The 27,518-nt window shown below is 43.8% G+C and overlaps 1 protein-coding gene across 2 annotated transcripts in view; it reads left to right on the plus strand.

Moving 5' to 3' along the window:
• The window catches only part of LOC143148748 (ankyrin repeat domain-containing protein SOWAHC-like), a 189,168-nt gene extending 162,350 nt beyond the window's left edge, over positions 1-26,818 (plus strand). For both annotated transcript variants that reach the window (XM_076315399.1, XM_076315400.1), the window contains one exon: positions 26,689-26,818. In XM_076315399.1, the coding sequence (XP_076171514.1) occupies positions 26,689-26,799 (111 nt within the window). In that variant the 3' untranslated portion in view covers positions 26,800-26,818. The remainder of the gene's footprint in view (positions 1-26,688) is intronic.
• Positions 26,819-27,518: the final 700 nt, after the last annotated feature.

Genomic DNA, 27,518 nt, shown 5'->3' on the forward strand with positions numbered 1-27,518 from the left:
GTCCGACTGGCAAATAGCGACAGCTTACCGACGTTTCGATACATTTCTATCGGGAGCAATAAAGTCCCGGTGGTTTTTGCCCGTTTGGAAACTCGTTACACGCTCGACTCGTTTCGATGGATACGCTGTATCGATGCGTCGGCCGGGTGGATCGGCCCGATGCAACTTTTTCTCGCGCCCCGAAGGTTTTTTCGCTCCGTGGCCGTCAGGTTCCGAACGCTGCGCATCGGCTGCTCCGGCGGCGGCTGTGGAGGCTGCGGAGGCAGCAGCGGAGGCAGCGGCGGCGGCGGTGGAGGCAGCGGAGGAGGCGGTGGAGGCAGCGGTGGAGGCAGCAGCGGCGGCGGGCCGAGAACTGGACACAGCCAGAGCCCGGAGATACTTTTCTTCTTGGGTGCACGAGCCGCGTGGTTACTCGGAGAGCAACGACGCTCGGGGGACTTGGCATTCCAGCGCGAGATGCCGGTGCCGTGCTTACGTAAGAAAATCACGGCAAAAGCCGATGCAAGAAAAGGGTTCGCGACCGTGGCCGTCCTTTCTCTCTCTCTCTCTCTCTCTCTCTCTCTCTCTCTCTCTCGTCTCTTTTCACTCGGCGGGCTCTCCTCTCACGGGAGCGGAGAGCTGCACCTGCCTCGAGTGAAATCGCGGGAGAGAACGCGAAAGAGAGTAAAAGACAGAGAAAGGGAGTAAAACAGAGAGAGTGAAACAGAGAGAGAGTACAGTGCCGGCAGGCGTTTGTCGTCGTGGTCATCGGCGTCGTCAGGAGTCGTCGCCACCGGCAGCGTCGTCGTTGTCGTCGGGCACTCGGTCTACTCCGGGTCCTAGCGGGCCCCGGTAGCTGCTCCGGGTCTCCGTACCGGTCATGCGTCGCAACTATAATTTGAAATAATTTATAAATCCTATTCAATTCAAATTAAGGCTCCACTCTGTCGGATGAATAAAAGATGCGCCCGTACCGCGTTCGTTGGTTCGTTCGCTCGCTCGCTCGCACGCTCGGTGGGTCTCTCGCGCTCACGCGCGCCACAGACCGCGCAATAATGCGCGCGCGTGTGCGCACCGGCAAATGGTGGCCCATTATGCTTCGCCCGGTGAGTTACGCCAGGGGCGGATTGCCTCGAATTCCTACGGAGATTATGATCGGTCCACGCGAAATTGGGGAATTGGGCCGCGTCTTTTAACGGACGATGTCGCGCGTGCGCGATCGTTGGAACTCGCGGGGGCGCTAAGTACGGGTCGCGAGCGACCCAGTATGCGGGGGTTAGGTGGATTCTTCTCGTTGTTCGGGGGAGGAATCTTTGGTACCGAGGGTTAGTATTCTTGGGTCTTCTAAGCTGGAGAAGACGAGTTGAGAAAGTAGAAGGGGGTTAGTGGATGTTTATTGTAATGGAATGGTTAATAAATTTTGTCGTTCGATGAGAAACGGAGTTACTGGGTTCGTTGTGTTATTTTTCTGAGGATGGTACTAGTGTTTGACGAACGTGTGTGAAGTCTCAAGTAGGTTTCTTGACTCGTTTGTATATTTACAGGTGTATCGGGTTGTTGAGAAAGTCGTTTCGTTTTCCAAAATGGAGAATATGTAATTTAGTAAAATGTTTATACATTCTAAAGAAGATCGTGTTTCGTTTTTACCAAAGGAAACGAAATGACTTTCCGGACAACACAATACAAAATTGAACGTGTAAATATGCGATAGGTAGACAACATTACTTATTTTAAATTTTTTTAAAATTGCTTACAATTATCAAATTGTCGTAGTATTTTTTTACAGTGGAAAAGTGAGTAAATTTATTGAATAACCTAGTAATATACAGAAGTCGTTGAACGAGGAGTGTTACGAAATACGGTACAAATAACAGTGCAATGTGCGTTACCACCGGCTGGGTCTAAAATGACCCGTACCATCAGATCATCGACACTTTCAACGTCAATCTACCATAAAAAAAACGAAGAATCCTCCTCGAACTTAACCCAGACCAACGTAAACGCGAACAGTACAGCTTGCGTGATCACCAGCCGGGTCTAAAATGACCCGTGCCTAGGATCTTCGACACTTTCAGTGCCGATGTACCACAGAAAATGAAAAATCCTCTTTAAACTCAACCCAGACCAACGCAAACGCAAACGCAAACTGCAGCGTGCGTTGTCCTCGACTGGGTCTAAAGTGACCCGATATCTCGCATCATCGATACTTTCAGCATTGATGTACCATAGAAAAGGAAGAATCCTTTTCGAACCTGATCTGGACCAACGCAAACGCAAACTGCAGATAGCGTTATCCTCGACTGGGTTTAAAATGACCCGATATCTCGCATCATTGACACTTTCAACAATGATGAACCATAGAAAAAGAAGAATCCTTCTGGGACCTGATCTAGTCCAACGCATACGCAAATTGCAGCGTGCGTTATCCTCGACTGGGTCTAAAATGACCCGATATCTCGCATGATTGACACTTTCAGCAATAATGTACCACAGAAAACAAAGAATCCTTCTCGAACCTGATTTACACCAACGCATACGCAAATTGCAGCGTGCGCTATCCTCGACCGGGTCCAAAATGACCCGATATCTCGCATCATCGACACTTTCAGCACTGACGTACCGTACAAAACAAAGAATCCTTCTCGAACCTGATCTATACCAACACATACGCCAACTGCAGATATCGTTATCCTCTACTGGGTCCAAAATGACCCGATATCTCGCATCATCGACACTTCCAGCGCGGGATCCACGCGCAGAAAACGAACAACCCCCCCCCCCCCCCCCTCGGGTACGAACCGGTCTTCCATCGCGTTCCGTTTGACCACCGTGTAGTGTCCGCGTGACTTTCGTTTATTATTTCGGAATTGTGCACGGTCACGAGACTCGCGGGCCCGTTTCAATTTGTAAACGGACGGTCATGGACGGATTAATTTGTTCCGAGCGAGACACCGTTTTTCCGTACACCCCACGCCCCCCTCGCTCGTCGAACAATTCGTCCACACTGAAAACTTCTCCACTTTCCATTTCGCGTTCACCTCCAAGATTATCGAGAAACCGTACGTAAATAATACAACGACTCAACGAATTTCTGTTTGCAAAATTTCTCTTCGTCGCAGCGGCTGGCGCGATGGAAAAATCGCGATCGTGGAATTTCGCTCGGCGATTCGATTGCGAAAAATCCGTTAATTTCTCCTTCGGGGAGCCACGGCGCGAAAAAAAAAAGAAAAGGGGGGGATGATACTCCGGCTGGAAGCTGGTCGATCCCCGTTCGAGGCGACGAGTATCGAAAATCGTGGAGAATCCGCGAACGGGGACTCGTCGCACGGATACCGCCCTCGAATACCGCTCCCGGGTCTCTCTCTCTCTCTATCTATCTATCTATCTATCTATCTCGCGTCGCGCTCATATTTTATTGCGAAAAATCCGACGGATGGTGTGTGCCCGGTGCCCCCTCTCCCGTCCCCCCACCCTTTTCGTGTTATCCAGCAGCCCGGACGGAGCGAAGGGAGAGAGAGGCACACGGGGGCATTATAAAGCATTACAACGAGTGCTGTTAACGTCCGTGTCCAATCCGCGTGCCGCTCGAAAATAAAATACAAAATAGCGCGACAGCGCTTTGTAAAGCTTTCTGTCAAATCCATCGGTCGTCGCGTTCTGCCTCTTTTCCTCTCTTTCCACTCGAGCCGCGATTCCATCCCCGTGCTCCCGCCTCGCGGCTCGAATAAATCCATCGCTCTCGTACCTTTTCGTTTTTTATTTATTTTTTTTTTTATTTATTTTTTTACTTTTGCTCCCCGGAGCCACCGTTCGCGAATGTCGAGGGTAAAAGGGTCACGATGGAGAGCGACGAGAATCATCGTGTGACTCGCTCGCGGCACCGTCATCATATTACGCGGTTCTCCGCGTCTCGAGATCACCCGACGGCGTCGCGACGCTCGATTCGAGCCACGAACGCGGAACGTCGAACGATCCCCTCGTCACGGGACCGTATCGGAGCGACGAACAAAAATATAAACACTAGAGTTTCTTTCACTCGCTTACTTAACACTAAACGTAGCGGCATTTTTCTATACCTAATCTCACCATAGGGGGTCATTTGACCCGTTATGAAGTAAACGTAGATTTTTCGTAAAAAATTCTTTATTTATTAATGGAAATAATTTGCAACATCGTTTCTGATTTCGTATAAAATGAAACACATATTTTTATCGTTATGAACAAAACAATCGACCAATTACATTTTTTACATAGGATGGGTTTCTCCTTCGTACGTTTCCCGCGAACAAATTTTTTACAAATTATGCAAGTTTGTGTTGTTTCATTGCCCGCGCACAATCTTACTTGACATTTTTTCCTGGATTGAGAATTATTATTGGAGCTGCTCGATACTCCTTCTCGTTGATTTTCCTTTTCTTCTTCGCAAAATTCGAGGAACTCTGTAACAAGCTCGTCTGCTAATTGTAACAGGAAAGATTGCCTCGATAGCTCCAACCCAGTTGTTTCCTGATAGAGTATCCACGAATTGATTCTGGCCAGATACAAAATATTGAAAAATACCTGTACAGGCTATTTATTGCACTTCGATTTGACGCTATACTTTCGCGCCATTTGGTCAACTATATCGACGCCAAATTTGGTTTTATTATAGTAACTGATCGTTTCGGGTGTCTTCTTTCTATTGTTCTTGATTTTTACGGTTTTATGTTTGGTACTCGATATCGCTACCTTCTTTCTTGGTTTTGATTTATAAATCGTTAGCGTACACTCATTCGATTTGTATGTCATTGTTGAAAGAAGTTTCGAATTATCTTTCGTTGTTTATGCAAGTGCGGGTAATTCCCCCCTGTTCGCACGCATTGTTCCCACTAACGTTGTCCTTTTCGCCAATAATTTTCCAGCCAAAGATGAAGTCGTAAAAAAATTGTCGGTTGTAATATTTCTCCTACAGTTGATGAAAGATTCGACTAATTTCATCGCGACAAATTCGCTGAGTGGTATTGACGTCAGTTTGGTTTCATCGCGTCCTAAGTATGAATTTAGAACTAAGGTTCCAGTTGGAAAACTGTTAAAAAATACGTAAACTTCGTACGGGGTCGAATGACCCCCCGTGGTACGTAGGGTAGGTAAAGAATTTTTGTCGGTAAAAAATAAGCTACGAGAAAAACAGAAAGTGGGAAATTGAATAATCGGATGATACAAGAATTTACAGAAAGTCAAATGACCGAGAGAAATAACGATAAATGTACGAATTTAAAGTAAATTTTCAAAAGGGGTCGTTTCACCCCGCTTGGTACGTTTAGTGTTAAATGAAAACGGCTTAACTGATTCTTTACTCCGCAGAATAATTGAACCGATACCGAAATTCACTGCTTTAACGAAATACTTCCGTAGAATGTGTAACGACGAACCGGCGTAATAATTAAAAGGTGCGTAGCGGGTGACGGACAGAGATTCACACTTGACTAAGCTGGAACAATCAATGCTAATTTATTCAGAGAGCGGCGGCTTATGTACATGATTTTTGGTTATCGGTGATCCCGGTGTTTAGGCTTCGTGGCGGTCTTATCGGCGTGCTAGGTGTCCTCGCACCCTCGACGAGGACGGATCACTCACCGTGGTGGAGTCGAAACGAAATCAATTTGCTAGTATTAGGGTGACCGGAAAGTAATGTCGTTTCCTTACATTAAATTCAAACACATAAATTTTTAACGAGTTTTTATTTTTAATCAATGATATAATCACCCTCATTATCAACAACCTTTTGCCATCTAGTGTGCAAATTTTCAATGCCGGATCGATAAAAATCAATTGGTTTTTGAGCAAAATATACAGAGATGGCATTTTGAATATCATCCAAATTTGCAAATCTTTTGCCACTTAGAAAGTGTTGAAGCGATCGGAATAAATGGAAATCCGATGGTGCAACATCGGGCGAGTATGGTGGGTGAGGCAGTACCTCCCACCCCAATTCATTAATTTTTGCCAAGGTTCGTCTTGCGCAGTGCGGTCTTGCATTATCGTGTTGCAGAATAACGCCTTTTCTGTTGACAATCGCTGGCCACTTTTCAATTAAAGATTTATTTACGCGATCTAATTGTTCACAGTAAAGGTCTGCATTCACAGTCTGTCCAGGTTTCAGCACTTCAAAATGAACAACGCCGCGAATACTCCACCAAACACACAAAAGGGCCTTTTTGGAGTGTAAACCTGGCTTAGCAGTACTTTGTGGCGATTCATTTGGAGAGAGCCACTGCCTTTTGCGTTTTGGATTATCATAAAGAACCCACTTTTCATCTCCGGTGATCAAGCGATCAAAAAACGCTTCTGTATTGTGCCGTTGAAGCAATAAGTTGCATGTGGTGGATCGGTTAGCCTTGTTCTCTTCGGACAGATTATGCGGAACCCAAACACCTGCTCTGCTTACTTTCCCAATCTGCTGCAAATGTTCTTGGATGGTCGACCAAGGTTGGTTAAGACTGTTTGACAATTCCTCGATTGTCTGACACGGATTTGCTTCCACTTCCGCACTTAACACGTCATTGTCTAACGTTGTTGGTCTTCCTGATCGATACGAGTCGGAAAGATCAAAATTACCGGATTTGAACTTGGAAAATCACCTTTGGCATTTACGAACGTCTAATGCATTTGGATAAACATCGCAAATGTTTTTGGTAGCAACTGTTGCGTTACTACCCTTGCGAAACTCAAAAAGCATGCAATGCCGGATATGTACCTCTTCTGGTATTTGGCTGGCCATTTCACCCAAAATTGTAAAGAAAAATTTTAAATTTAATTATTTACAACTAAACAAGTCACTATAACCTCAGAATGTCTTTGCTACGACTTTAATGTACACAATGAGCTGACAAATGACAATCAAATAGTGACATGCGCAGAAACGACATTACTTTCCGATCCACCTAATATATCCGCGATAGAAGGAGAGATTGCGTTTTCACCCCGCGACATAGGAAACGTCGACGACTTTCGAGTCGTCTTCCCGCTTTGCTCGCGGTCTCTACCCTAGTCGTTGGTTACGCGCGCGCAAACGCTCGCCTAACCGACACGCTCGCGAGTTTCTACCCGTCCCCGTTACGCGAGTGCGACCGATTCGAATTGCAAATCAAACGGAACGCGCCCCGCGGTACGCTTGGATATATTCGTTCCCGTACCGATCCTCGTCTCTGCGGATTTTCCGCGTTGAATACGGGGGCAGAATGCGGATACTGTGTGCGTCGTTTGGGAATTAAGTTTTTTTTTTTTTTTTTTATTTTTTTGGGGGAAATTCTTTCGAGATTTTGGGATCTCAGTTTTTGTATTGATTTGTGGGAATTGGAACTAGCGTTCAGGGGTCGATTTATACTGTTGAGGATAGGTCGATTCGGTTTGAACTGTTGAGGGTAGATCGATTCGGTTTGAACTGGTCAAGATTCGTAGTCGAATCAAAATTCAATGGAATGAGTTTCTTCTCTCGTGTGGTATATTTGTTTCTGCTTTGGTCCTCGTCTCTGCGGATTTTCTGCGTTGAATATGGGGGCAGATTGCGGATACTGTGTGCGTTGTTTGGGAATTAAGTTTTTTTTTTGGGGGGGGTTTTTTTGGAAATTCTTTCGAGATTTCCGGATCTCAGTTTCTGTATTTATTTTTGGAGAGTTGGAACTAGTGTTCAAGGGGTCGATTTGTACTCTTGTGGATAGATCTATTTCTAATATATTGTGGATAGATCTATTATTAAAATTCAATGTAACGAGTTTCTTCTTTGGTGTGGTTCGGTGAAAATGTTATTTCTTTGATTGTAATGTTACTTACGAGTTTGAAGTTAAATATTCTTCCGCGTTGTTATCAATAATCCACTGGTCGGCTCGTTTTCTCAAAGTGTAGAGTGCTTGAAGTTTCATTGGGTTGAATCTGGAGCGATTAATGCACCAGGTGCATACTAAGGTACGAGATCTGTTTCATGAAGAAGTAGATTCCACAAGAAAAGAGCAAATTCAGTGTGGAAGAGTTTTCTACGAAATCTAGAGTGTAAATATACAAAGTTTAATTCAAGAACAAATTCAATTCGCTTGATTCGTCTGCGTAATCATAATTGTAATCATATAGAACTTAAATCAAGAACATGTTCTCAAAAAAAAAAGAAACAAATTTAATTTGTTTGATTCTGTAGGGACCTACTATACAGGATCTAATTCGAGAATAAATTCAATTCTCTCGATTTGTCACCACTGCGGAAAATATTGTCTGTGTAACTACGACTGCAACCATACAGAACCTAATTTAAGAACTAATTCTCCAAAGAAAAAGCAAACTAAGTTCGCTCGATTTGTCACTATTATGGAAGATTCTTCTACGAAATTACAATTGTAATCATACTGGACTTAAATCAAGAACATATTCACAAAAAGACACAAATTCAATTTGTATAATTCCTCTACAAAATCACGATTGCAACCATACAGGATCTAAATCAAGTACATGTTCACAGAAAAAAGAAACAAAATCAAATTCGTTTGATTTGTCTATAAAATCAAACTGCAACCATACAAGACCTAATACTGCAACCATACAAGACCTACTTCAAGAATAAATTCATAAAAAGAAACTACTTCAATTGGGTTCGATTCGTCTACAAAATCAAATTGTAACCATACAAGACCTACTCCAAGAACAAATTCACAAAAACGAAACAAATTCAATTCGTTCAATTCCTCTACAAAATCAAACTGCAACTATACAAGACCTACTCCAAGAACAAATTCACAAAAAAGAAACAAATTCAATTCTTTCAATTCCTCTACAAAATCAAACTGCAACTATACAAGACCTACTTCAAGAACATTCACAAAAATAAACAAATTCAATTCGTTCAATTCCTCCCCAAAATCAGTCTACAACGATACTAAAACCTACTCCAAGAACAAATTCCTAAAAAGAAACAACTTCAATCCGTTCAATTCCTCCCTAAACTCAGTCTACAACAATACTAAAACCTACTCCAAGAACAAATTCCCAAAAAGAAACAAATTCAATTCGTTCAATTCCTCCCAAAAATCAGTCTACAACGATACTAAAACCTACTCCAAGAACAAATTCACTCCAAGAAACAACTTCAATCCCTTCAATTCCTCCCTAAAATCAGTCTACAACCATACAGAACCTAATGCAAGAAAACCTTCTCCAAAGAGTGCTTCCCGAATCAAGCCCACCTCCTCCGACCCCGCGCGATTGTTAAATGCTCGTCCGTTTCGTGAATCGCGAAAGCTTGGTTTCTCCGTGATCCATCCGCGAGTTGCACCGTAAAAGGGGCGGCGACGACAACACCTTTTCCGGTGAAAGCCTCGCTTACCGTAGCGAGCGCGCGCGATGATCACTGCCCCGTCCCCGCGAGATCCGCAAGGGGGCACAGTAACGACGAGAGCGGGCTCTCTCGCAGCCAATCGAGAGTTTATCGGGCTGTAGCGCGCGCGCCACGGAATATTCGCCGCTCAATTTCGTTTCGCTCCCACCCACACCCACCTACACCCACCCACACCCACCTGCACCCCCTCCCGTTTAATCATGGTACGGGGCCCGGTCGGGGGTGGCTCTCGAGTGCGTGGCGAGCGTTACGCCGCTAAGCGGGACGAACGGAGACAGAGGTAGAGGTTCGGAAGGGCGGAGAGGGGTTGCCGATAGCAGAGGAGGGGTTGCTGGGGCGGCGGCAATAGCACCGCTCGGGCCGTCATTTGTCAGGGGCTGTCGCGGCACGAGCGTGTTTCTGTTCCAGCGGCGCAGATAGCGGCCCATCCATAGGCCGTTCATCTTTATACCTTTATATATATACATAGAGTGAGAGAGAGAGAGAGAGTTCCTACTAACCCCCCTACCACCACCCCTCTACCACCCTCCGCCACCACCGTCGCCGCACCCCACCCCCGTTCCCCTCCAAAACGCCCTACACGACTCCCTCGAACTCATTTAATTACAACAAACAATTTATTAGGTCCATCCCGGGATCCGCCCACGGGCAGAAACAGAATTGGCGAGGGATGGGGTGGGGTGCTGGTACGGGTGCCGGCGCGGGTGGCTGGAGGAATGAAAATTGGAGAGGGAGAGGTGAACCGAGCCGAGAGAGACAGAGTGAGTGTGTATGTGTGTTTGTGTGTGTGTGTGTGTGCAGCACACGTTCGCTCGTCCGGCGAAACTGAAATTATTCCGCCGGGGGTGGCCGGTCACCCGATTGTATCCGCACAAAGGAACGTGTTTTTGGTTCGTTCTCGATGAAACGTGTCGGTTACGCTCCGCTCGCTTCGATCTACCCGTGTTCGCGGACCCCCTCGTCGATGAACCCGGACCACGGAGGAATATGAGCACGTCCAATTGATCTCTGACCGGCGGGTAAGGGGCCACGGGAACGAATCGCCGATTTGCCCGGAAATATTTAATACCGGACCGAGCCATTTTCAATCCGCGTCGTTGTCTCCGCTCTCGTGCATAATTCGACGATTGCACAACCTCGGGACACAATTCTGGAAAGAGTGTGTGTTCTCACAGAGTCACACTTTTGGACGATGTGTTCCCGAACGTATTTGCCCCTTACGTTGTTGAGCATTTTTTGGGTGTTGATAGAGCGTTCGAGGATAGAGCAAGAGAGGTCTGGGATGGATGGACCTTGTGAGAGTCGGGATAGGAAAGAGAATTTGGACGAGTGTGGTTTGAATTATTGGGTGTGGGGTGGTTATTGATAGTGATCGAGAAGAAGAAGAGTACAGAAATTGGGTAATGTTACAAGTAACGTAGAACGTACGCGAGTTTGACTAGGATCAGTTCTTTGGCGCAATTCGGTGCGAAATCTAAACAAAAACGGTCGTCGACCTCGACGAGAAGGCGAAGAGGCTCCTCGTGTCCCTCCGGAGTGAACCGAAGTTTATTCGCATAGGTGATTCGTACACTTGCACACGTTTCGTGCGTAGTCGTACATTTCTTACTGTACCTCGAGAGAAGAGGAGGGGGGATGTTGAAAGGAGATTGATTCGAAAGTTCAAAGACAATACTCGACAGTTCAAAGATAATACTTGACAGTTCAAAGACAATACTCGACAGTTCAAAGACAGTACTCGACAGTTCAAAGACAGTACTTGAAAGTTCAAAGATAGTATTTCGAAAGTTCCAAGATAATACTCGACAGTTCAAAGATAGTATCTCGAAAGTTCAAAGATAATACTCGACAGTTCAAAGACAGTATCTCGAAAGTTCAAAGATAATACTTGACCGTTCAAAGATAATACTCGACAGTTCAAAGATAGTACTCGACAGTTCAAAGACAATACTTGAAAGTTCAAAGATATTACTCGACAGTTCAAAGATAGTATCTCGAAAGATCAAAGATAATACTCGACAGTTTAAAGATAATACTCAACAGTTCAAAGACAGTACTCGACAGTTCAAAGACAGTACTTGAAAGCTCAAAGACAGTATCTCGCAAGTTCAAACATAATACTCGACAGTTCATATAGAGTACCTCGAAAGTTGAAAGATAATACTCGACAGTTCAAAGATAGTATCTCGAAAGTTCAAAGATAATACTCGACAGTTCAAAGACAGTATCTCGAAAGTTCAAAGATAATACTTGACCGTTCAAAGATAATACTCGACAGTTCAAAGATAGTACTCGACAGTTCAAAGACAATACTTGAAAGTTCAAAGATATTACTCGACAGTTCAAAGATAGTATCTCGAAAGATCAAAGATAATACTCGACAGTTTAAAGATAATACTCAACAGTTCAAAGACAGTACTCGACAGTTCAAAGACAGTACTTGAAAGCTCAAAGACAGTATCTCGCAAGTTCAAACATAATACTCGACAGTTCATATAGAGTACCTCGAAAGTTGAAAGATAATACTCGACAGTTCAAAGACAGCACTCGACAGTTCAAAACAGTATCTCGAAAGTTCAAAAACAATACTTGACTGTTCGAAGACAATACTAGACAGTTCAAAGATAATAGTCGATAGTTCAAAGATAGTATCTCGAAAATTTATGGACAGTATCTCGACGGTTCAACGACAGTACTCGACAATTCAAAGACAGTATCTCGAAAGTTCAAAGATAGTATCTCCGAAGTTCAAAGACAATACTCGACAGTTCAAGGACAGTGCCTCAAAAGTTCGAAGATAGTATCTCAACAGTTCAAAGACAGTATCTCGACAGTTCAAAACAGTATCTCGAAAGTTCAAAAACAATACTTGACTGTTCAAAGACAATACTAGATAGTTCAAAGATAATAGTCGACAGTTCGAAGCTAGTATCTCGAAAGTTTAAGGACGGTATCTCAACAGTTCAAAGGCAGTACTCGGCAATTCAAAGACAGTATCTCAAAAGTTCAACGATAGTATCTCGGAAGTTCAAAAACAGTACCTCAAAAGTTCAAAGATAGTATCTCGACAGTTCAAATATAGTATCTCGACAGTTCAAAGACAGTACCTCTGCAGTTCAAAGACAGTATCTCAAAAGTTCGAGGTCAGTATCTTGAAAGTTCAAAGGCAGTATCTCAACAGTTCAAAGACAGTACCTCTACAGTTCAAAGACAGTACCTCTACAGTTCAAAGACAGTACCTCTACAGTTCAAAGACAGTACCTCAAAAGTTCAAAGACACTACTCGACAGTTCAAAAACAGTATCTGTCGAGTTGCCGTCGTTACATATCGCGATCGAGTATACGGATCCGCGTTCCGCGGGAACGTTTCCGCCGTTGCATCGCGTGCCACGCACTCCGGTGGCCCGTTTCGAATGAGAAATTTATATTTTGAGCGCCGGTTTCCCATGAACCGTGCGGGAAAGAATTCGGCGTACAGTCGGTATTAAATCGTCGATTCGTCGGGACGGCGACGACGAACGCTGAAAAGCAGAGTAAGACGAGAGGATAGAGTTCGCGCGAAATATCGGGAATCGCGTGCACTCGCCGGCCGGCGAACACGCAGAGGGGAAAATATTTCAGCGGTTGCCGAGCGACATTTAACTCGTACAAGAACTATGGAGGACATAACTCGGTAAAGAGGCGAAGAAAACACTACCCGGTTGCCGGAGTAACAAGTCGTACATTATTCTGGAAGTCGTTACCGTCGATCGGACATGTACGATAGGGCGCCGCTATTAAGAACGAAAGCGTGAGATTCGGATTTACCGGTGATCTCTCTCTTTCTCTTTCTCTCTGTATTTCTCTCCTCTATCTCTATCTCTCTCTGTCTCTCGGCAATCAACGAATCGATTGCACCAGAAACCGAGGAACTTTTCGTTTAGAAAGCCGTGCCCGATAGAAATCGCGGCTCCGTTATAACAGGGGCCCCCGGCGTAATTGAAGACGTAATTACGTCCCAGTCATTTTTCTTTTTACCCACGCGAAGTCAAAATGCGCTTCTAATAAGGGACACGTAGCGCATACGTTACCGGAGTAACGCAATTTTTCCGTCCCCGCGGAAGAACTCGCGCCATTCACGTTGCTTTTCCGCGCGAGCGGTAATTACTGCCGGTTGCGAGAACCGATTCGAGAAACGAGTGGTCCTCGACAGGTTCGCACGACTCCTCGAGTGTAACACGAAGTGGACGACCTTATCGCGGAACGGAGTCTTCGGCTCGACGAGATTGACGAGTTTCCGAGACGGTGGACTCTCGGTTGACCTCATCTGTGATCGATTGATCCGTGAATATGAAGGATGATGTAGAATCTGGTGTTAAAAAGTTTGCAATGGTAGAAAATATGTGATTGATTGAACCGAGAATATGGAAGGCGAGGTAGAATCTGGTGTTAAAGAATTTGGAACGATGGGAAGTAATCTAAGGGAAGTTTCCCCTTGACGACTTATTTCAGTCGTTGAAGTTAAGGAAGAGACTTACTTGTGATTGTTTAATCTCAGAATATGAAAGATGATGTAGAATCTGGTGTTAAAAAAATTTCAACGGTAGAAAATATGTGATTGATTGAACCGAGAGTATGAAAGGCGATGTAGAATCTGATGTTAAAAAATTTGAAAAATAATTCAAGAGAAGTTTCCCCTTGACAACTTATTTCAGACGTCGAAATCGACGAAGAGACTTACTTGTGATTGGTTAATCTGAGAATATGAAAGACGATGATTGACAACTTATTTCAGTCGACGAAATTCATACACTCTAAAAAAATCGTGTTTCATTTTCACCAAAAAAAAAACCAAAATCACTTTCCAAACAACCCAATACTCGTGGACACTTACAATAGAGCTACAATACAAAGTATGTAAAGAAGTAGAACACACCTGAAAAGAGAGCGGATAATCGAGAGACCACTGTACTCGTAGACCCTTGAACAGAGATACAAAGCGTGCAGAACAGTTTCGAGTACACTCAAAGTACCAAAACTCTCTAAATTCTACTACTCGTGATCCATCGTCGTTGGTTATACTTAATAAGAGAACATCCCGGTAAACAAATCGGAGAGGAGCGAAGAGGAGTATCGAGGAAAAGTTTCCAAGCAGCTCAAACCGCCTCAAACCGCCTCAAACTACCTCAAACCGTCTCAAACCACCTCAAACCGCCTCGAACCGTCGAACTTAATTAAAAGACCAACGTTAAGAAACTTTGGCGCTTTTCCACGGAACGGTTGTAGCTGGGTCGATGATACGAGACAGACGCCTACCTCGTGCTCGTACCGTAGCGATGAAGTTCAAGCCACGTCTCTCGGGTCGTCGACGAGTAGGGTGAAACGGTTCTCCTAGCGCGGAGTAGTAACTCGTAAAGTCTTTCCCGGCGTCACCCCAGCTCCTCCTCTCGCGCTCCCGCGCGTCGTAAAGCATCTTCGCGAGTCTTTCGTCTACCCGGTGAATACGATCCGACGTTATTACCGTCGCGTCGCGTAATATATTGCCTTTCCTCGCGCGGGTTCGTCCGCTAGGTACGGAATGGAGAAAAAAAAAATGAACGTCCGTGGAATTGAACGGGGCAAGAGCTCGAATCGCGTTGAACCACGACGGTGAAAATCGTTCGAGAGCGGACGAGTGCGCGGTGGAAATTGCCATACTCGCCACCAGAGGGAAAACGGATCGTTGGTCGTTTCTCGCTAGGTCTCGTACCGGCTCCGATTTGTATATATACGATCCTTTACCGGTCTTCCAATGTCCCGGCGTATAAGGCAAGGTTTGCTAGGATGCCTTACCGATGAGTCTATAGCAGGCCTTGGATGGTGTGAAACGCTTTTCTATTCTGTCTTGCTCGCTCTTTCTGATTTTATTAACATCCTCCTGGTAGTCATGAGTATATTTGCAATTGTTAAATACACCCAAGTTTTTAGAGTTTTTCTGTCGTTGTTGATTCGAAAAAGATCGAATAGCATTGAAGAACGGTGAAGAAAATGATTCTAGAGCGAAGAAAAGTAGTACTCGTAACTATCGAATACCAGGGTCTCTAGAATGTGTTGCATCATCGGTGACTCGAAAAAGATCGAATTGCGTTGAATTACGGTGAAAAAGATGGTTCTAGAGCAAACAAGTATTCGTAATTATCGAATACCAGGGTCTCTAGAATGTTGCATCATCGGTGACTCGAAAAAGATCGAATTGCGTTGAATTACGGTGAAAAAGATGGTTCTAGAGCAAACAAGTATTCGTAATTATCGAATACCAGGGTCTCTAGAATGTTGCATCATCGGTGATTCGAAAAAGATCGAATCGCGTTGAATTACGGTGAAAAAGTTGGTTCTAGAGCAAACAAGTATTCGTAATTATCGAATACCAGGAGGGTCTCTAGAATGTTGCATCATCGGTGATTCGAAAAAGATTGAATCGCGTTGAATTACGGTGAAAAAGATGGTTCTAGAGCAAACAAGTATTCGTAATTATCGAATACCAGGGCTCTAGAATGTTGCATCATCGGTGATTCGAAAAAATTCAATATCGCGTTGAATCACGGTGAGGAAAATAATTCTAGAGTGAACAAAGTGTGTACTCATAACCGTCGAATACCAGGGTCTCTAGAGTGTTGCATCATCCATCAGTGATTCGAAAAAGATAGAATCGCGTTGAATAACGGTCAAGAAAATGGTTGTAGAGTGAACAAAAGTACTCCGGCAATCGTCGGATATTCGAGTCTTAGAGTGTGTGTTGTTTCATCGTCGATGATTCGAAAAAAAACGAATCGCGTTGAACCACGGTGAGGAAAATGGTTCTAGAGTAAAACAAATACTTGCAATCGTCGAATACCGGGGTTTTTAAAGTCTTCCATCGTTGATAATTCGAAAACAATCGATAGAGGAGTACTGAGTGAAATGCAAGGGAACAACAACCTCTAGCAAGGGAACTCCAATGTATCTACGAATAGGAGGTGTGTATCCTCCTTGTAATTGAATCAAACTCTAACAGTGAAAATGACTCGAGAGCATCCTGACTACCAGAGTCAAGTGTCCTCAGTACTCAATCCTCGGTGATTCGTCTGGTAAGAGACCATGACGAACCATTCTTGCTCCAAAACTGCCAAATATTTCCTCCAGCTCCAATTCTCATCCAAATACCGCATTGTCAAAGAATAGAGTCTTTAAAGTATCGATGATAGTCACAGTGAAGGTGTTATTACCACTTGATAAGATTCTAACGAATCACTCTTGCCCCAGAACCACCAAGAACCACCGAGTACTTCCTAACGAACGAAACTTTCCTCCAGCTCCGACTCTTATCCAAATACAGCATTGCCAAAGGATAAATCGACTATGTCTTTGAAGTATCATCTAGCCACAGTGAAGGTGTCGTTCCCACTTCGTAAGACCGTGACGAACCACCGTTGGCCCAGAACCGCGGAGAAGTTCGTTAACGAGGGAGTACGGTCGACAGGTACGAGGTTCCATTTTCTTCGTGGTTCCAGGTCCTTATCTAAACGTCCACTTACCGGAGCGGGGTCCCCGGTTTCCCCGCGATTCGATCAATTACGCCGACACCATTGTAATTTGTAGCGTCTCTATCCGCGTTTGTCCGTAACCGGTTAACGAGGCCGGCGAAACGGAGGTGGAACGACGATCTCGTTGCCCCCAGCCGGGCCGATTAATCGACTCTTCGTCGAGAGTCGAACGACCGGACCGGGTGATACACCACCAGGTTCGCGAACCGATCCACGCGTGGTACGTTACCTTGGGAATAATTTTTTTCTCCAACCTCGACGCCGGCTCACGGCGTTGCCGCGCCGCGCGCGTTTCGGTCTTGCGCTTTGCCATCCTCGTGGAACGCGAAATAAAGTGGCCCCGAACACACGATGTAATTAATTACCGCGATCTGATTGCGCGCAATTAATCCCGCCGTCTTACCGGCGGATCATTAATTAAGAGTAAACGAATGTCTCCGGGATGTAGACACTCGAGGATACGCTCATTTATTTGGAATAATTTACTCCGTACGACCGTGCCCGGAGCTCGCGAGCGAGATCTCGCCCGGCTACCGTCTCGCGCTAGATCTCGACGATAAATCGTCCACCTTATCGACTCGACGATTCGATACGGATGGATTACCTTCCACCGTGCCATATTTTCGTCTTGACCACCTACAGGATCAACTCTCTCGGTGATATCACCGGGAAGTTTCACGGTTCGACGAATCAAAGAGAGTTGTTTTTTTTTTTTATGGAGAGTTTCAAATTCTCTCACCTTTGGTTTTCAAAGAGTCCAAGTCTACTCACGAGAAGTCTGAGGTACGGACGCGTCGATAGGTGTCCTATCGTCCCACCCATAGTATGCCAATTTCGATCTATAAATCCACGTATGTACTTTCGAAACTTGGTTGAATCAATAGGGACTACTTTCAAGAGATCAGAGCACGTGGGGATCACCCGAATACTTAAAGGAGAAGGTTTTCCAAATGGAGGTATTGTTACTTGCAACCATTCTCCAAGCGCCACATGGTGGATATTTTTTGTTGTAATTTTTCCTGTGAATCTCACGATGACGAGTTCCGTGGTAATAATTGTCGTTGACATTTCTCCAACGACGAAATGTACTCAGCAATCGCTAAGTTAGTCAGGGACTCGCGTGTAGAGTTAATCAACGACTGCGCACAAATGATTACATCAGAAGCTTTCTGTGTGCTGAGCTGCTGTTTGAAAGGGACTGACCAAGTTTGAAGACGCAATTAGCCTTGAAAATCCACAGTATGTGACTCAAAGTTCTCTGGATCACGTCATTCGAGATGACACCACGAATCTTAAATTTATGACCTGGTTTTCTTCAAGTATCTCCAGAAATTTTCTATTGTTTCTAACAAACACTCGCGTATCTCCAAAAAGGATCTCTCGAGCATTGAATATTGCCCTTCACTTCATAGATCTACCGAACAACGTCTCTTGAGAGATTTCAACGTTTCCAAATGGCGTCAGAAACGCAATTATCGTTCAACGTCACTCTAGGGGTGCTTCTAGAGTTCCGCGGGTCCGTTCTTCGACCTCGTTGAGTTTTTATTTACATATACGACCCGGTCGGTGTTTTCTCTCGCGACGTAACTCGGGTTTTCCAGCTCGTTACTCGAGTCCTCCCTCGTGAATTGAATTACCCTTTGTTCCACGCGGAGAAAAAGAGGAGGCGTGCCTGTTCGTGGCCACTTGCCCGATTATTGCCACTTCCGGATGCTTTCGTCTTATCGGGGTATTCACGAGCTTCCATCGCCCTTTACCCCGATCCTCGAGGTGATTTCTCTCGTCGGTTCGCGGGACGTTCGAACGAGACGAAAGGCCTGTGTACTCGTTGGTAAAACATATTTATAACATTTGTCTATGACGGCCAAGAGATCGAAGAAGTATTATATTTGATATAATACTTGTGCTATATTGGAAAATATAGCAAACCTCATCATAGAACCTGCTATAGAAGTGGAATTAGTCGCGATAGAGACAAGTACTCGAACGAGACAAAAGGACTGTGTACTCGTTGGTAAAACATTTTTATAACGTTCGTCTATGATGGCCAAGAGATTGAAGAAGTATTATATTTGATAGAAGTGCGATCTAAGTCGTCCAAAAATTGGTATACCGTAATTGGTAGAACGATTAAGTAATTGGAATATGGAAAATATAGCAAACCTCATCGTAGAACCTGCTATAGAAGTAGAGTTAGTCGCGATAGAGAGAAGTACTCGAACGAGACGAAAGGACCGTGTACTCGTTGGTAAAACATTTGTATAACATTCGTCTATGATGGCCAAGAGATCGAAGAAGTATTATATTTGATATAATACTTTCGCTATATTGGAAAATATAGCAAACCTCATTGTAGAACCTGCTATAGAAGTAGAGTTAGTCGCGATAGAGAGAAGTACTCGAACGAGACGAAAGGACCGTGTACTCGTTGGTAAAACATTTGTATAACATTCGTCTATGATGGCCAAGAGATCGAAGAAGTATTATATTTGATATAATACTTTCGCTATATTGGAAAATATAGCAAATCTCATTGTAGAACCTGCTATAGAAGTAGAGTTAGTCGTGATAGAGACAAGTACTCGAACGAGACGAAAGAATCGTGTACTCGTTGGTAAAACATTTTTATAACGTACGTCTATGATGTCCAAGAGATCGAAGAAGCATTATATTTGATATAATACTTTCGCTATATTGGAAAATATAGCAAACCTTATCGTAGAACCTGCTATAGAAGTGCAGTTAGTCGCAATAGAGACAAGTACTCGAACGAGGATACAAGTCCAATTGTAGAACCGTTGCAATGAATATGGAATAATTAGTTTCAACGATTAGTACCCGAACGAGAGTACAAGTACAATTGTAGAACCGTTGGTACAGATGTGCAACAACTAGTTGCAACGTCACTCGACATCGTCGTATAAATCAGGGTGCAAGGAAGAAAGTGTCTGAAATTTCAACTTCAAATTTCAGCTATCTCGTCTCCCATTTATCAAATTATTAACACGCAACACGTTGCGCAATGATTTCTTTTTTTTTTTATTTTTTCAACGAAAAATCGTCATTTTTGCACACTGTGTCCCCTCTTTCTAAAAGAAGCTCTCTCGATTTCGTTGGGTCTCTCGGTTACCCGCGTCGCGTAGCGCGCAACCTCTGTCCATGAGATCGAGCGGTTTAATAACACGATTTAAGGAGCGGCAACGATCGGTGCATTAAGGTCGGCTGGGTCGTGGTATATAAAGATAATAGCCCAGCCACCGATCGACCGACGAATAAGTTCTCTTATGTCCGAGTAGGTACGTAACGCGCGTGAGAGATTCGTCCAGGTCCGCGGCGAAGTTTCGGAAACTTTTTTCGCGACCGTCTCAACGGAAACGAACGCGATGATCAGCGATATAGGCGAAATTCTCGGAGAAACCGGTTTTCGTTCGATAACTTCATTCACGGGGGACCATACGCGCGCGGGTCTTGCTTGAAAAATATCGCCGTGGACGCGAGTATTGGTCAAATATCGTTACGTTGCACACGAGTCGCGTTGATTGAAATTTCTGGGGGATAGAAAACTTTGGAGATCGTGTGGGTGTGAAGTATCAGTTATCAGCAGTTGGCTTATAAAAACAAAATTATCAATTTACTATTTGTAACATCGGGAAGTATTTCCCTTCAAAACTTCGTTGAAGAATTATACTTTTCAACTGAGTTAGAGAAGTGTGATAAAATCACAAGAATATACAATAGTTTCACAATGCCTCAATCCTCTTGCACTCGTGTTAGGAAACGAATATAACATCATAGCTATAAAATGTACAGTTCTATGATAACTCTAGAAGTCGAGTACTCGCTATAAAATTATTTCTTCGTGCTATATTAACGATGTGTCCTCTATCAATTCGCCAACACACTAATCCTCTTGCACTCGTGTAATAAACATAATAGCTGCATAGTAGATAGTTCCACGATAGCTCTAGAAGTCGAGTACTCGCTATAAAATTATTTCTTCGTGCTATATTAACGATGTGTCCTCTATCGATTCGTCAACACAACATTCCCCTCACATTCGTGTCGTTAAAAAACGAATCTAGTAAATTCTATAGCTACATAATGGACAGTTCCACGATAGCTCTAGAAGTCCAGTACTCGCTATAAAATTATTTCTTCGTGCTATATCAACAATGTGTCCTCTATCAATTCGCCAACACACTAATTCTCTCAGACTTGTATCGTTAGGAAACGTACCTAACACTATAGCTGCATAATAAACAGTTCTACGATAGCTCTAGAAGTCGAGTACTCGCTATAAAATTATATCTTCGTGCTATATCAACGATGTGTCCTCTATCGATTCACCAACACACCAATCCTCTCACATTCGTGTCGTTAGAAAATGTACCTAACACTATAGCTACATAATAGACAGTTCTATGATAGCTCTAGAAGTCGAGTACTCGCTATAAAATGATTCCTTCATGCTATATCAACAATGTCCTCTACCAATTCGTCGACACACCAATCCTCTCGCATTCGTGTCGTCAAAAAACGAATCTAGTAAATACAATAGCTACATAATGGACAGTTCCACGATAGCTCTAGAAGTCGAGTACCCGTTACAAAGTTATTTCTTCGCGCTACACCGAGGACCGTGTCCCCTATCAATTCGCCAAACGGTTAACTCGCGGTAACTCCCGTCCACGCGAGCTTTCGGGTGCCGAGGCGATCGAGGTACTCGTGCAAACGGGTCACGGGGGTCGAGCTGTGCAAAAATAATAATCAATCGAACGACCGGCAAGTGAGAGCCGGGCAATTACGCGGTGGCGGCGGTGCCTGTGCTGCGGTTTGCCCCGGCCAGGAGGGACCGAGGAGGACCGAGGCCTCCTGCCGCCTTTAATTCGCCTCCGTCGACCCTCCGGGCAACCACCGCCCCCCCCCCCCCCCCCCCTGTAACGCAACAACTCGGGACTCCCTCGCTTTATTATTAAAAGTTAAAATTCCGCTGGGAGAGCCGGCTCGATCTTGCGGCGAGAGCAGAAGAACGCCACCCAACCCCCTCCCTCTCCTCACTGTTCTACTCTCTTACTCTCTAACCTGTGCTCGCGCGGCCTTCGTCTTTATAAAGTCGTGCAAACGCTCGTTGCCGGCAATCTCCAGCATCCGGCTGGCATTTACGCGCCCGTTCTTTCGTCTCTCGAGCGTTTTGACTGACGTCCTGCGCGCCGAGTTCGTGGCCAACCTTGCGGAGATATCTGGAGGGGGAGGGGAGGGCTGGAGAGAATTTGCGGAACGGAGACTCGGGGGTCGAAGTAGTTTCTTCTTTTTTTTATTTTTTTTATTTTTTTTTTTGAAGCGTTAATGACGTAATATACCGCAGAAGGCTGAGAAGTCTCTGTAACGCGTGAGTTTGTAGGAGTGATTTTTATTAATTAAGAAATGAATCGAGAATGGTTGCATTCGAATGATTTTCCAACGATGAAGCTCCTGGTAGCTCGATTATCTAATTTTGGACACGTTGAATATTGATTTACGTGTGCTGTATCGTGTGTTGACGATATCTTCGAAACTTGATATCCACTGACGTGGAAACCGTGGACTGTTTGTTAAAAATTGAACACTTTCGTTGCGAAAGTGTTGAAACTGTATCCAAGGTGGCTTCTTAGATCGGTGAAACGTTGGTTCGCTTAAGGATGTGAATTTTTCGAGAGGATAACGATCCGAAACGCAGAAGTCACATCTGTAGAGAATGGATTAGCCATACCAGTTCATCTGATGCAAATCCAATTGAAAATTTGTGGTTCTTAACGAAACAACAACTTAAAGAAAACTGTATATTAAAATTAAGGACCCTGATAGATTGGATTAGTTAAATATAGAGATTATTACCTGTATCGTATTCAGAAAAATTGGTAGAAAGCATACCAAGGAAATGTCAAACTATTATTGTCTACTAATCGACAACTACTATTATTGTCTACTCATTAGCAGCCACTATTATTGTCTACTCATTGACAACTACTATTAGTGCCAACTAATCGATAGCTACTATTATTATCCACTCATTGGCAACTACTATTAGTGCCAACTAATCGATAGCTACTATTATTATCCACTCATTGGCAACTACTATTATTGTCTACTCATCGGCAACTACTATTAGTGTCTACTAATCGACAGCTACTATTATTATCTACTCATCGGCAACTACTATTACTGTCTACTAATCGACAACTACTATTACTGTTCACTAATCGGCAACTACTATTATTGTCTACTCATTAGCAACTACTATTATTGTCTACTCATCGACAACTACTATTAGTGTCTACTAATCGACAGCTACTATTATTATCTACTCATCGGTAACTACTATTACTGTCTACTAATCGACAACTACTATTATTGTCTACTAATCGGCGATTACTGTTACTGTCTACTAATCTACAACTATTTTTACTGTCTACTAATCGGCAGCTACTATTATTGTCTACTCATCGGCAGCTACTATTATTGTCTACTCATCGGCAACTACTATTATTGTCTACTCACCGACAACTACTATTAGTGTCTACTAATCAACAGCTACTATTATTATCTACTCATCGATAACTACTATTACTGTCTACTAATCAACAACTATTATTATCGTTCTTCTTGTATTACTATTCTCGCTATTAAAACAAGAACGTATCAGTGTTTTACACCTATACTCAATTTACAAAAAGTTTCTTACGAAAGCAATCACAATTACAAAACCATCATCCCTCGCGACGTCAGACTTATTCAATTCACGAAATTACACACCCAACTGATTTCGCAAATCGACGTCGCACCTCCTTTTATCGTTCCTTCGATCGAATACCCCCGAATCTCGAAACGTTCGCGAGAATTGATCGTCGATAAATTTCCCAGCTCGAAATTAGCACGTTGTAACCAAAAGGGCTCGAGTCGAGGTGGGGAAAAAATAAAAACCAAAAAGAACGAAATAACCGTGAACACGCATATATCTGAGTGTGTATGTGTGTGTGTGTGTGTGTGTGTACGGTCGGCGATAAAAATTCGCGGCACTCGCGGCGAGGATCGGCCCGTGTACGCTCGAAACAACGATTTTTTCCCGGAGCGCGTACATCGCGGCCGCTGGCAAGCGGAATTGTCGAAAGGCGGTAAAACTGTCCGACGAAGAGTAAAAGGGATTGCCGCGGCGAATTACGCGGGCGCGGAACGGCTGTTTACCCGCAGACTGATTGAAACGCGCGGAACCGGAAATCTCCGCGGTTGCGGCCGGTTTTGGCATATTTAAACCGAACAGGAGTCGCCCGAGTCGGAAAACCGCAGCTCGTTTCCTCGTCCGCGACAATTCGCCGCGTACCGAAAACGCGCGCTCGCGGGCACATTTTGAGGGTTTATAAACAAACGTATCACGGTACCCATTCCATACGCTTCTGGCCAATTTCCGCGCGGTGTCGCCACCCGCAAACTCGAGTCCGCGTTCCCGCCAGATTTCAGCGACGCGCGCCATTTTCTCGACAAAATAATTGGACTATCGAACGATAGAGATTTAGAAACATTTTACATCGATGTGCCAGGTGTGCAAATTTGTGAATTACATAAACGAAAATGAATGTTTCTTTGGAAAGTTTACAATTTTTCAAGCTTGTTTTTTTTTTATTGGAAGAATTTTATCCGAGAATGTTTCTTTTTTAGGTTAATTAGTTCGCTGAGAATCTCGTTTGGGAATATTTCTTTCTCTGGTAATTGGTATTACGTAAATAATTGTTTTTTTGGAAGAATCTTGTTCAAAGAGAATGAATTTTAATGTTTTTGGTGCACCTGTTACACATTCGTGGAGGAAATACAGAGAAGGTGAATAAGGTGATTAGTTCGTTTTAATTTATTTTACATTCGGAGTACCTAATGTCGGTCCAGCGACCAAACGAGGACCGATACCGGTCTTAGGACCCAGTGAACGGGGCACTTGCTTCGGGCCCGGTACTTAAAGGTCCCTGTATTTATCGTTAATTACCGGGAAGGTTTCGCGAGAAATAAACGAACGTAATCGTTACTATTCGAGGTATCCGATTCTTTCTCGATGTATTTAAAGAGCTTCGCGAAAATTAGGTGAAATGTAGTTTCCCGAAAAGTATAGGTTTTTAAAGTAAATTCCGCGACACGGGTCGACGCCTGGAAACTTTTTAATTGCATTAGAATAGAACAACGGTAGGGGGCGGTACCGAATACATAGTTGGTTTTTTCAATTGCAGAAAGTCCTGGAGAAAGAATCTCTCGTCCAATACCGTCGTTAATTACCATATGCAGCGAAATTGTACATATTTTTCTCGTTCCAACTACAATCTCTACGAGCTACTAAGAATAATACGCTCTCGAGTAGTGTCTTCTAGCCGTTTATCGCTCGAAAGTTCAGCAAACTCGCTCACGTGGAGGAAAATTTATAAATATAGGGGGTCAGTAGTATATTTTGACTTTGGAACACGATCACGCTGCTTTTTATGTGTAGTTGTAACTTATCGTGACAAAACTTTACGAAACGGTCGCACAAATACAAGGTTGAATTCTGTACATGGATTTGTCTCTTCGTTTCTTGTTGATAAACAACTCTTCGTTGAAAATGTTGTGACAAACTCTGTTTTCCAACGTTACAGAGATATTAGTATCTTCTTCTTCAACTTTTACTCTTATTGAGTAAACTTTTACTCTTATTGAGTAAACTTTTACTCTTCTTGAGTAAACTTTTACTCCTCTTGAGTAATTTCACTCTTCTTGGGTAAACTTTCACTCTTCTTGAGTAAACATCTAGTCTTCTTGAATAAACTTTTACTCTTGAGTAAACTTTCACTCTTCTTGAGTAAACTTTCACTCATCTTGAGTAAATTTTAGTCTTCTTGAGTAAACTTTTATTCTTCTTGAGTAAACTTTTACTCTTCTTAAGTAAACTTTCACTCTTCTTGAATAAACTTTTACTCTTGAGTAAACTTTCACTCTTCTTGAGTAAACTTTCACTCTTCTTGAGTAAACTTTCACTCTTCTTGAGTAAACTTTCACTCTTCTTGAGTAAACTTAAGTCTTCTTGAATAAACTTTTACTCTTCTTGAGTAAACTTAAGTTTTCTTGAGTAAACTTAAGTTTTCTTGAGTAAACTTTTACTCTTCTTGAGTAAACTTAAGTCTTCTTGAGTAAACTTTTACTCTTCTTGAGTAAACTTTTCGTCTTCACGAGTAAACTTCTACTCTTCTCGAGTAAAAGTTGTAACGTTACAACCGACCCAGACTGCGTGTCACAATCGCCCCTGACCGCACTTGTGAACTTTAATTAAATATTTTCATTAACAACGTGTTTATGATTGTTAAGTGACTCTCAGCATTTCTTTAAGAAAGATCAAATTAAAGTTTTAAAGAAATAATAAGATATTTGTTAAAAAAGCGTCTATATTACAATTTTAAAATAGCAAAGAAAATTAACTTTTGGATACTGCAATTCTCCCCTATAAAAACTTTTTAACAAACACCTCGATCGTATTGAACCCATTTCAAAAATCACCGAAAACTTGCATCAATATTCCTTCGATACACATTGAGACATTCGAGACCTTACAACCACCCCGATCTCCCCAACAAAAACTTATTAAAAAAACACCTCGTTGGCATCGAGAACCTATTTCAAGAAGCAACGAAACCGCGCGAACACGCGCCGATCCCCGCAGACCGTAGTCGTCACGAACAGTGGTCTCTCATCTGCGAGCGACATCGTGGCTCAATAATTTGTCGGGGAGTGGATATATATTTTTTTCTTCTTTCACTTCAGCGACGACGTGGCCTCGTTTCACGAGGGGTACAAATTGTTCCGAGAACGCGACGGAATCGATCTCGAACAGGGCTTTTTTCACCAGGGAGGAGAGGATCGTTCGATGGTTAACGACTCGACGACGGGGTACAGCCGCCCTCGACGACGAAGACGAGTCTCGACGAGGATCGCGAATTATTCGACGACCCGCCGATTCGCGCGATTACGTATTATGCTAAACACGCGAAAATGGCTTTTTAAATGGAACATCTACATTTATGCGCTCCCCACCACCCCTCCCACCGCCGGGCCGCTCCCCACCCGTCCACCGTTGGGCCTACGGTCCCAGCGCTCGGGAACGCGTAAGTACCGGCGAATTAAACGCAATTTTCGTCCACGGCGAGGTATGCATAACAAATTGTCGACGGAGACTGAACGTCTTTATACTTTGAAACCGGCCGGGGTCATTATGCACGTAGCACGGGGGCAAAAGCGGTGGCTCTCCACCGTCGACGATTACAATCCAATCATTATTCCCTGCATAATGCCCTTGCAACCCGCCCTCCCCTCCCCCGAGTCCCACAGGGTCCACTCCGCTCGAATCGTCTCGACTCGTCTCCCGTGTACTCACCTGCCCACGAACTGGGCCGAATCCTAATCAGTCGCGTCTCGCGTACGATAATATGAGCGAAAATAGGCCGATCGAAGGGCCGCGAAATTGAAAATTAAACGTTTCGCGGCTGTCGGGGAATTCCACGATCCACCGGCACCGACGTTTAACCGACGGTGTGTTGTATATATTCTGTTGCTTTTTCTGTTCCATGTGCTGTTGCCCCATGCCGAACGCGTCT

The sequence above is a fragment of the Ptiloglossa arizonensis genome, chromosome 6, assembly GCF_051014685.1.
Source record: "Ptiloglossa arizonensis isolate GNS036 chromosome 6, iyPtiAriz1_principal, whole genome shotgun sequence".
NCBI lineage: Eukaryota > Metazoa > Arthropoda > Insecta > Hymenoptera > Colletidae > Ptiloglossa > Ptiloglossa arizonensis.